The sequence below is a fragment of the Pimephales promelas genome, chromosome 16, assembly GCF_988280905.1.
Source record: "Pimephales promelas chromosome 16, fPimPro1.hap1.1, whole genome shotgun sequence".
Taxonomy (NCBI): Eukaryota; Metazoa; Chordata; class Actinopteri; order Cypriniformes; family Leuciscidae; genus Pimephales; species Pimephales promelas.
Window position 1 is genome coordinate 33,136,629 of NC_142784.1, and position 12,102 is coordinate 33,148,730.

Genomic DNA, 12,102 nt, shown 5'->3' on the forward strand with positions numbered 1-12,102 from the left:
GGCTCATGAACAATGAGTCTGTTTTCACTTCCTCGTGTTTAATGAAGTCACCGTATCGCTCGTCTCTTCCTGTTTCCCGGTTATCGATCTGTAACTTCCGTCACATCGCTATTATCTTTCACATCCCCGAATCACACCTCACTCTTTCTGTCGTGTTCAGGTTTTTATTTGAGTGAATAAATGCGTCTTGGGGTTAAAAATGATCATAAGAAATATATTTAGCAAAAAATAAAATGAAGCTTAATTAATAAATTAGGCTTTTTTGTGGCGTTCAAAAGTGAAAGAATTCATCATTTTTATTCAGAAAGGACATTGAATTGATCAAAAGTGACAGTAAAGACATTTATAATGTTGCAAAATATTCCATTTTGAATAAATTATGTTCTTTTGAACTTTCTATTCATCATCAAAGCATCATAATTTCTACTAAAATATGAATATAGAAAATAATGGCCTCAAATCATCATATTAGAGTGATTTCTGAAGGAGGAGTAATGATGCTGAACATTCAGGAATAAATGACACTTTACTGTATATTCACATAGAAAATAGTTATTCTAAATTATAGTAATATTTCACTGTTTTTACTGTATTTTTGATCAATGGTGAGCATGAGAAACCGCATTCAAAAAACATTGACCAACTGCAGTGTACTTTCTAATTGACTTCTTAAGTTTATTCATTGAGTACTTCAATTTTAAATCTAATTTATTATACATTTTAGTCATTTTCTTTTTTTTTTAAAATACTTTTTGAGCACTTGAGTGGAATAAACCCTCATGTTAAATAAACCCTCATTTATTTGATCTCAAATGGTCTGTTCAACAATGATGATGGTGTGTGTGTGCGTGAGAAATGATGCTCGTCTCGAAAGAACGTCACCTGTCTGTCATCCCCAGTTTTAGATTTTGGGGAGGGTTTGATGTTTCAGGGTTATTGACCTAAAGCCAATATTAACACAGTGACACTCGGCCCCATCGCTGCTATATAGTCCCAAACCCCGTTCAGGAGTCACAATTTCAGAAGAAACACGACAATTATTATTGTATATCAGGTCACATAGTCCACTGAGAGCTAAACAGGTGCGTAAAAATATTCATTTTTCATCGAAATAGTGATTAATAGCAGTTTCTGACTGTTATATGTATGTTTATATGTCACTTTCAGACTTTAATAAAGAGTTCATAAAAAAAAAAATAGCTTTTACAGTGAAATCAGTCTAGAGGTTATATTATATGATTATGGACTATAAGTGCTAAGTAACATAATTAAATTGAAAGCTTTGTATCGTTGTTTCTTAACATGTTCCTAACATAGTTAACTAACACTAAAAACATTTAAATTTTTTTACATTTTAAAATAGAACAATAGAACAATATTTTTTTTTTTTTTGCAATGGATTTTTTGGCTCTACGCACCAAAAAACAAACAAAAACAAAAAAATTTTGTAGTGCAAAAACTTTTTTTATTTGCTTTGAAATAACCTTTAACTGGAAAAATGTATATAACTAATAAGCTAGTTTAACTATGGTATAGTATCTTAATGATAGTAAAATAACACTGGCTACTATTATGAATGAATAGTTCATTTTATGGATGTTATTAGATAGATAAAAGTTAAGCAGCACATGATTTGCTTTATTTCACAAGAGTTTGAAGTCCAATGTTTGGCCAGTCATGAATAGAACTGAACGCCTAAACGTTCTATAATGCAATGATAATTCTATTTAGAATCACAATTCTATGCAGAACCTCCATGCTGAAGTGGAACATATGACTCATGAAACACGTTACTGAGATGTTATTATATGTGTTGCACATCATTTTGAACAATGGGGTAAAATCATTAGGATATTAAGCAAAGATCATATTCCATGAAGATATTTAGTAAATTTCCTACTGTAAATATATCAAACATGTATTTGTGTGAGTGAATGCAGCACAATCGAGAACATAAATTTACAACTTTAACGACTTTCGTTTTTTTTTTTTTTTGCACCCTCAGATTCCAGATGTTCAGATATCTTGCAATATTGTCCTATAATAATAAACCATACATCACTGGAAAGCTTATTAATTCAAATTTCAGATGACGTATAAATCTCAAACTCAAAAACTTTGGGGTTTTCATAAGCTGTAAGCCATAATCACCAAAATCATAACAAATAAAGTCTTAAAATTTGCATGTAATGAGTCTATATAATATCTTAGTTTCTCCTTTTAAGTTGAATTACTGAAATAAATGAACTTTTGCACGATATTCACATTTTTCAAGTTTCCAAATCTGTGTTCCCAGAGACCAATACACTGATCTGAAGAAGCATATATAGCCCCAAAAAGAGCGTTTTTGCTCATCCTATCCTTTGAAAAAGCTTAATTTTAAGAGTGTGCACATGCTTATCATGTATCTGAATCTCTGAGTCAACATGCACCAAGGCCACATTATCACAAATGTCATTATATGCACTAAAATATTACATTGATTAAATGAATAACTGTGATTGGAGTTGATGAACAGGTGTTCCTCTCCCTCAGGATGGCATCGACGGTCTTGCAGCTGACAGGATTGATCCTGGGCCTCGTCGGCTGGTGTCTGGAGTCCAGTTGTGTGAACTCAGCGGTGTGGAAGAGACGCAGTAACGCAGAAACCGTGTTGACCTCCAGCTCGTACTTTGAAGGACTGTGGGTGACGTGTGCGTCCGACTCTCACAGCTCCATTCAGTGCCAGAGGTTCAAGACCGTCCTGGGCCTTGCAGGTGAGACTAACCCTGGACTGACCCTGGACCACAAAACCAGTCACATGAGTCCATTTTTTTGAGAAATTGACAGGCCAGTTTAGAGTGACAAGATGATTGACAGGCCAGTTTACAGAGACAGAGAGCAGCCGTTAAAGGAGTAGTTCACTTTTGAAAAAACTTTTGCTGATAATTTACTCACCCCCATGCAGTGTTGTAGTACTCGAGACTCAGACTCGTCTCGGACTCGGTCTCGAGACCATATTTTAATGGTCTTGGTCTTGTCATGGACTCGTGTGCATTTGGACTCGGAATTGACTCGTACTCGAACATTTTTTTTTTAGGACTCGGACTTATTCCCGAGTCCACTCGAGGTTAATTCAAAATATTTTTCATGATTATTAATGTATGTTAATAAAATATTTCTTTAAATTGATTGACACGCCCAGTGATTGGTGATTTTCTAGTGCGCATGACAAATTGTAATAAAATTACTTTTAACACCACCTACTATGTGGCCTTTTTACCCTAAACTGATCATATTTTTTAAACTCTAAGTAAATTCAGTAAAAAAAAAAAAAAGGATTTCTCTAAGTAAATAAAAGTAAATTAGGTAATCAACCCTCACTGGTCTCGGTCTCGACTCGGACTCGAGTGAGGTGGTCTCGACTACAACACTGCCCCCATGTCATCCAAGATGTCCACGTCTTTCTTTCCTCAGTCGAAAAGAAATGAAGGTTTTTGATGAAAACATTCCAGGATTTTTCTCCATATAATGGACTTCAATGGGGTCCAAACAGTTCAAGGTCCAAATAACAGTTTCAGATGCAGCTTCAAATGTCTTTAAACGACACCAGACGATGAATAAGGGTCTTATCATCCGAAACGATCGGTTATTTCAAAACTTATTCCAAAAATGTAACTTTTCTAAGGACAAATGCTAGCCTTGCTCTATTCTGTGAGGCGCGTTTGTAACGTCACGTAATACGTAATTACGTTCAAAAGGTCACGAAAGTACAGAGTCAGTGTTTACAAGTTGAACGCATAGGTTGAACGTGCAAACTAACTCAAACGCCGTTTACAAAAAAAGGAATTAAAAGTTAAAACAGCGATGTCGGACGATTTTGATTCTGTACTTCCGGCTACGTCGCCCGTGACCTTTTGAACGTAATTACGTATTACGTGACGTTACAAACGCGCCTTGCAGAATAGAGCAAGGCTATTAGAAAAGTTACATTTTTGGAATAAGTTTTGAAATAAGCGATCGTTTCGCATGATAAGACCCTTATTCATCATCTGGTGTCGTTTAAAGACATTTGAAGCTGCATCTGAAACTGTTATTTGGACCTTGAACCGTTTGGACCCCATTGAAGTCTATTATATGGAGAAAAATCCTGGAATGTTTTCATCAAAAACCTTCATTTCTTTTCGACTGAGGAAAGAAAGACATGGACATCTTGGATGACATGGGGGCGAGGGAAAAGTTTTTTCAAAAGTGAACTACTCCTTTAAAGACGCAGTTGTATGACGTGGTAGTTTGTCCCAAAGCTTGTGTACTCTACGCACTGTAGAAAATTTGGATTTACTTGAAAAAAGCTTGCTAAATTATCTTAATGCTAGTAAATTTACAAAGATTTGCAAAGTAAAAATCTAAACATATTTATCAGTAGCTTTAATTAGAAATCGTTAAGTTAAATTTACTTGGAATTAAGTAAACTTTACAAAAAAATAAGTCATTTTAACTCGGCTAGTAAAAGGCTGATTAATATCGATTTCCTTTGCCTTGTATTACATTTCACTAAAACAACAATCTTGAATTTTATTAGACATTTATAGTATGTGCTTTACTTAGATCAAGTAATTTATATTACATCATGTCAGATGTCCACACCTCAATACTTGGTAGACAATACACAATGGTGGTAACATTTGAGGGGTCGTTTTTGTGTTTGAATGTGTCATTTTGAGCAAAGAAGTTACTCGAAATGTCACAAAATTGCAAGTAACTAATACTGACAGCAAAAATCAATGATAAAACAGTGTAAATACAGCTGGAAACCAGTAAAAAAGGAGCCAAGGTCCAGTGCATGATGGGCAAAAAGAAAAGTTGAGTAATATTTACTTAATTTTATTGAGTTGATATTTACACTTTCATTTCTACTCGCTTGAATTAAGTTTTTTTTTATTTTTATTCTTGCCTGAACTAACGTTTTCAAGTAAATTACATTGTTTTTTTTTCACTAGTTTTTACTTCAACAAAAAAAAAAATTTTTACAGTGCACTTAAAAGTATGTACTTTTTCTTAAAAAAAAACCCTAGTGTGTATGTTTAGGGTACAGTATAAGCAGGCGTATTGAGACGCAGCCCTTATGTGGCCTTCGCTCGCATCACATCGCACTGGTGTTGGTTTCAGCGATACGGTATCGTGACGGGTTTACTGCAGCGCTGTGACTCAATCCTGGGACAAAACCAGGTTAAGCTAGTCATAAAAACTCATAAAACACTCACACACACACCTTTCTGGATATAGGTTTCTACAGCCGTGCTTCAAATCTGTGCTTGAGTGCAGTTTAACTGTGGATTGTTGGGCATAATTCACTTGATTTGATTTTATTTTCATTTCAAATGAGAAGTGAGAAGAAAATACATAGAATAAAACAAGTGGCTACCCAAATCAATGCAATATTACATTTGGTCAATATGAAAAATTAAAGCTTCCTTATATATTATATGTTTTAGGAAGGGGAATTTACTTAAAGTAGTTTGTTAAATAATATATATGAATATATAGCATTATTGGTAACTATATATGTTTCAATTATTAAATTAAAGCTGAAATAAAAAAAGTTAAATTTAAGTTTAAGTATTTTTATGAACTATTTTTAAAAGTTAAATAAAAGGTGCCATCTGTAAAAATTGAGGTTAAAATATCCCAAAAATGAGCAACACGCATCAAAAGATTGAGAAGAAATAAGGTTGATGATGTCATTAAAAAACTGACAAGTAATAGTGCTGCCGAGATATTAACCTGAATTAGCATGCTAAATTACTAGCCCCGGCCCGGCAGGTGTCGTAATACCAGTTCCGGCCATGGGAGGCGGTATGCGGACGGGCAACGTTACCACCAGCCAAACTGCAGTACACGAGTAAGTCGCGCTCGCGCCAGCTTGTGTGTACTTGAACCTGACGTCAGTCGTGTGGAAAATACAGCCCACTACTACATTTCAGTTCAGGGAAGAGTTAAAAAAATGATTGGTCGATATTATGCATGAGGAATACATTTTGGTAAGTTGTAGCATACTGTATCTTTCAACAGTGTTCGTGTTCTTTTACCATTAGCTAGTAGAGATGATCGGTTCACGTGCGCTAGGGATCTGTCGTGTAAAGCGCCAATACTGTATTTATTGTTTGAATTGCGTAATAAAATGAACAGAATCTGAGAGCTGACATCGGTCTCCGTGTCCTTTTCTGTGCATGACAAAAATGTGTGGCGTGAAAGTGTGTGAAAAGTGTTGTGAGAGTTGGAAGCTCTGAAAGACGCTAGCTTGGTCCACATCAGGGAATTGCTGTCTGTCAAATTAATTCAAACTAATGATAAAAATGTAATATGAACAAATCGAATATCATAAAACTAGAAATAATAGCCTGGGCTTTAATTTTCCCATATCGTCGAAATGCACCGACTTGTCTATGAGACGGCCCTTATAATTTAGTATTGAGATGTTGTTCATTAAGTCTCTAATCTCTGAAAATCTTCAAATGCTCCACGTGAAACTGCGGTCTTCCAACCTTTTACTATCGCGTCAATTGATTTGATTAATATGCACGAGGGAGACAGAGCAACACAGCACTCGCCCATATTGTTTGAAGACATGAGAGAGCGCGTGGCCGTGGAGGTATTTCTGGAGGTATAGACGAATCCGAACTGCGGTCAAGCCAGCCGTGGTTCGAAAATACACGGTCAAGCCAGCCGCTAAAAAAACTAAGTGTGTGCGCCTATTACCATGAATACGGTAATTTCAGTTACAACAGAAAAAGAACGCGCTTCAAGGCGCTTGAGTTGCCCAGATCGTTTCCGTCCGTCTGTATCTATCTATCTATCTATCTATCTATCTATCTATCTATCTATCTATCTATCTATCTATCTATCTATCTATCTATCTATCTATCTATCTATCTATCTATCTATCTATCTATCTATCTATCTATCTATCTATCTATCTATCTATCTATCTATGTCTATCTATCTATCATTTCTTTCTTTCTTTCCATCTATTTTTCTTTCTTTCTTTCTTTCTATTTTTCTTTCTTTCATTCTTTCTTTCTATTTTTCTTTCTTTCATTCTTTCTTTCTTTCTTTCTTTCATTCGTTCTATCTTTCTATTTTTCTTTCTTTCTTTCTTTCTATTTTCTTTCTTTCTATCTTTCTTTCTATCTTTCTATTTTTCTTTCTTTCTATCTTTCTATTTTTCTTTCTTTCTTTCTTTCTTTCTTTCTTTGTTTGTAATCTATCTATCTATCTATCTATCTATTTATCTAGCTGTTTTTTCTTTCTGTATTTCTTTCTTTCTTTCTATGTTTCTTTCTTTCTTTCTATTTTTCTTTCTTTCATTCTTTCTATCTTTCTATTTTCTTTCTTTCATTCTTTCTTTCTTTGTAATCTATCTATCTATCATCTATCTATCTATCTATCTATCTATCTATCTATCTATCTATCTATCTATCTATCTATCTATCTATCTATCTACTCATTTCGTCTTTGACATTTGTAATTCTTTGACATATGTTTTGGTTTTTTTCTTTACAGGTAACACCTCAAGACATTTTTTATGTACAGGTTTACAGCATAATTATTTGTAAAAAGAGATCAAATAAAGTATACACTCTTTTAAATGCCTCTTTTTTCATGTTTTTTTAGTATTAAAAAGACAGTTTCTCTTGAATTAAATGTCCCATGTCCTAATGTCCCAATGCCTCTCTTCTACTTTAGACACCTATAAAAACCTATAAGTAGAAAAAAACAATGGTCATGTCATGTACGGGACGTCCCATAGACTGTGCACACCAATTATCTAACCATTTTACTGCAGCGTTTTGGAGATATAGGCCTCTATTCTTCTTTAGACACAAATAAAAACCTCATTTCTAATAAGTAGAAAAAACCAATGGTCAGGTCATGTACGGGACGTCCCATAGAGTGTGCTCACCAAATATCTAACCATTTTACTGCAGCGCTTTTAGAGATATAGGCCTCTATTCTACTTTAGACACAAACAAAAACCTCATTTCTAATAAGTACAAAAAAACAATGGTCAGGTCATGTACGGGACGTCCCATAGAGTGTGCACACCAATTATCTAACCATTTTACTGCAGCGTTTTGGAGATATAGGCCTCTCTTCTACTTTGGACACCTATAAAAAATATTTTTTAATAAGTATAAAAAAAAACAATGGTCAGGTCATGTACGGGACATCCCATAGAGTGTGCTCACCAATTATCTAACCATTTTACTGCAGCGTTTTGGAGATATAGGCCTCTCTTCTACTTTAGACACAAATAAAAACCTCATTTCTAATAAGTACAAAAAAACAATGGTCAGGTCATGTACGGGACGTCCCGTAGAGTGTGCACACCAATTATCTAACCATTTTACTGCAGCGTTTTGGAGATATAGGCCTCTCTTCTACTTTAGACACAAATAAAAACCTCATTTCTAATAAGTAGAAAAAAACAATGGTCAGGTCATGTACGGGACGTCCCGTAGAGTGTGCACACCAATTATCTAACCATTTTACTGCAGCGTTTTGGAGATATAGGCCTCTTTTCTACTTTAGACACAAATAAAAAAACCTCATTTCAAATAAGTAGAAAAAACCAATGGCCAGGTCATGTACGAGACGTCCCATACAGTGTGCACACCAATTATCTAACCATTTTACTGCAGCGTTTTGGAGATATAGGCCTCTCTTCTACTTTAGACACAAATAAAAACCTATTTTCTAATAAGTAGAAAACAACAATGGTCAAGTTATGTACGGGACGTCCCATAGAGTGTGCTCACCAAATATCTTACCGTTTTACTGCAGCGTTTTGGAGATATAGGCAACTATTCAACTATAAACAACAATAAAAACCTCATTTCTAATAAGTAGGAAAAAACAATGGTCATTTCATGTACGGGACGTCCCATAGAGTGTGCTCACCAATTATCTAGCAATTTTACTGCAGCGTTTTGGAGATATAGGCCTCTTTTCTACTTTAGACACCTATAAAAACCTCATTTCAAATTAGTAGAAAAAAACAATGGCCAGGTCATGTACGGGACGTCCCGTAGAGTGTGCACACCAATTATCTAACCATTTTGCTGCAGCGTTTTGGAGATATAGGCCTCTCTTCTACTTTAGACACAAATAAAAACCTCATTTCTAATAAGTAGAAAAAAACAATGGTCAGGTCATGTACGGGACGTCCCGTAGAGTGTGCACACCAATTATCTAACCATTTTACTGCAGCGTTTTGGAGATATAGGCCTCTTTTCTACTTTAGACACAAATAAAAACCTCATTTCGAATTAGTATAAAAAACCAATGGCCAGGTCATGTACGGGACGTCCCGTAGAGTGTGCACACCAATTATCTAACCATTTTACTGCAGCGTTTTGGAGATATAGGCCTCTCTTCTACTTTAGACACAAATAAAAACCTATTTTCTAATAAGTAGAAAAAAACAATGGTCAGGTCATGTACGGGACGTCCCATAGAGTGTGCACACCAATTATCTAACAATTTTACTGCAGCGTTTTGGAGATATAGGCCTCTTTTCTACTTAAGACACAAATAAAAACCTCATTTCAAATAAGTAGAAAAAACCAATGGCCAGGTCATGTACGAGACGTCCCATACAGTGTGCACACCAATTATCTAACCATTTTACTGCAGCGTTTTGGAGATATAGGCCTCTCTTCTACTTTAGACACAAATAAAAACCTATTTTCTAATAAGTAGAAAACAACAATGGTCAAGTTATGTACGGGACGTCCCATAGAGTGTGCACACCAATTATCTAACCGTTTTACTGCAGCGTTTTGGAGATATAGGCCTCTTTTCTACTTTAGACACAAATAAAAACCTCATTTCAAATAAGTAGAAAAAACCAATGGCCAGGTCATGTACGGGACGTCCCATAGAGTGTGCACACCAATTATCTAACCATTTTACTGCAGCGTTTTGGAGATATAGGCCTCTTTTCTACTTTAGACACAAATAAAAACCTCATTTCAAATAAGTAGAAAAAACCAATGGCCAGGTCATGTACGGGACGTCCCGTAGAGTGTGCACACCAATTATCTAACCATTTTACTGCAGCGTTTTGGAGATATAGGCCTCTCTTCTACTTTAGACACAAATAAAAACCTCATTTCTAATAAGTAGAAAAAAACAATGGTCAGGTCATGTACGGGACGTCCCGTAGAGTGTGCACACCAATTATCTAACCATTTTACTGCAGCGTTTTGGAGATATAGGCCTCTTTTCTACTTTAGACACAAATAAAAACCTCATTTCGAATTAGTATAAAAAACCAATGGCCAGGTCATGTACGGGACGTCCCGTAGAGTGTGCACACCAATTATCTAACCATTTTACTGCAGCGTTTTGGAGATATAGGCCTCTCTTCTACTTTAGACACAAATAAAAACCTATTTTCTAATAAGTAGAAAAAAACAATGGTCAGGTCATGTACGGGACGTCCCATAGAGTGTGCACACCAATTATCTAACAATTTTACTGCAGCGTTTTGGAGATATAGGCCTCTTTTCTACTTTAGACACAAATAAAAACCTCATTTCAAATAAGTAGAAAAAACCAATGGCCAGGTCATGTACGAGACGTCCCGTAGAGTGTGCACACCAATTATCTAACCATTTTACTGCAGCGTTTTGGAGATATAGGCCTCTCTTCTACTTTAGACACAAATAAAAACCTCATTTCTAATAAGTACAAAAAAACAATGGTCAGGTCATGTACGGGACGTCCCGTAGAGTGTGCACACCAATTATCTAGCCATTTTACTGCAGCGTTTTGGAGATATAAGCCTCTCTTCTACTTTAGACACCTATAAAAACCTATTTTCTAATTAGTAGAAAAAACCAATGGCCAGGTCATGTACGGGACGTCCCGTAGAGTGTGCACACCAATTATCTAGCCATTTTACTGCAGCGTTTTGGAGATATAAGCCTCTCTTCTACTTTAGACACCTATAAAAACCTATTTTCTAATTAGTAGAAAAAACCAATGGTCAGGTCATGTACGGGACGTCCCATAGAGTGTGCTCACCAATTATCTAGCCATTTTACTGCAGCGTTTTGAAGATATAGGCCTCTCTTCTACTTTAGACACCTATAAAAACCTATTTTCTAATAAGTACAAAAAAACAATGGTCAGGTCATGTACGGGACGTCCCGTAGAGTGTGCACACCAATTATCTAGCCATTTTACTGCAGCGTTTTGGAGATATAAGCCTCTCTTCTACTTTAGACACCTATAAAAACCTATTTTCTAATTAGTAGAAAAAACCAATGGTCAGGTCATGTACGGGACGTCCCATAGAGTGTGCTCACCAATTATCTAGCCATTTTACTGCAGCGTTTTGAAGATATAGGCCTCTCTTCTACTTTAGACACCTATAAAAACCTATTTTCTAATAAGTAGAAAAAAACAATGGTCAGTTCTTGTAAGGGACGTCCCATACAGTATACACACCCCATATCAAAATATTTTACTGTAGCATTTTGGAGACAGGTCACATTATTCGACTTCAGAGGCCCATTAATTACTCGTTAATAATAAGTAGAAAAAACTAATGGTGGATTCTTGTACATGACGTCCCATACAGTACACACACCTCATATCAAACCACTTTACTGTAGCATTTTGGAGAAATGCCATATTATTCAACTTCAGAGGCCTATAAATTCCTCATTTCTAATAAGTAGAAAAAACTAATGGTCGATTCTTGTATGGGACGTCCCATACAGTACACACACCTCATATCAAACCACTTTACTGTAACATTTTGGAGAAATGCCATATTATTCAACTTCAGAGGCCTATAAATTCCTCATTTCTAATAAGTAGAAAAAACTAATGGTCGATTCTTGTATGGGACGTCCCATACAGTACACACACCTCATATCAAAACATTTTACTGTAGCATTTTGGAGAAATGTCACATTAGTTGACTTCAGAGGCCCATAAAGACCTCATTTCTAATAAGTAGAAAAATCTAATGTTCATTTCTTGTAAGGGACGTCCCCTACTGTATACACACCTCATATCAAAACATTTTACTGTATCAATTTGGAGAAA

At 35.5% G+C, this 12,102-nt stretch overlaps 1 protein-coding gene across 2 annotated transcripts in view; it reads left to right on the forward strand.

Moving 5' to 3' along the window:
* The first annotated feature begins 971 nt into the window (after positions 1-971).
* The window catches only part of cldn15lb (claudin 15-like b), a 39,293-nt gene continuing 28,162 nt past the window's right edge, over positions 972-12,102 (forward strand). For both annotated transcript variants that reach the window (XM_039660490.2, XM_039660488.2), the window contains exons 1-2: positions 972-1,082; positions 2,536-2,756. In XM_039660490.2, the coding sequence (XP_039516424.2) occupies positions 2,537-2,756 (220 nt within the window). In that variant the 5' untranslated portion in view covers positions 972-1,082; position 2,536. The remainder of the gene's footprint in view (positions 1,083-2,535; positions 2,757-12,102) is intronic.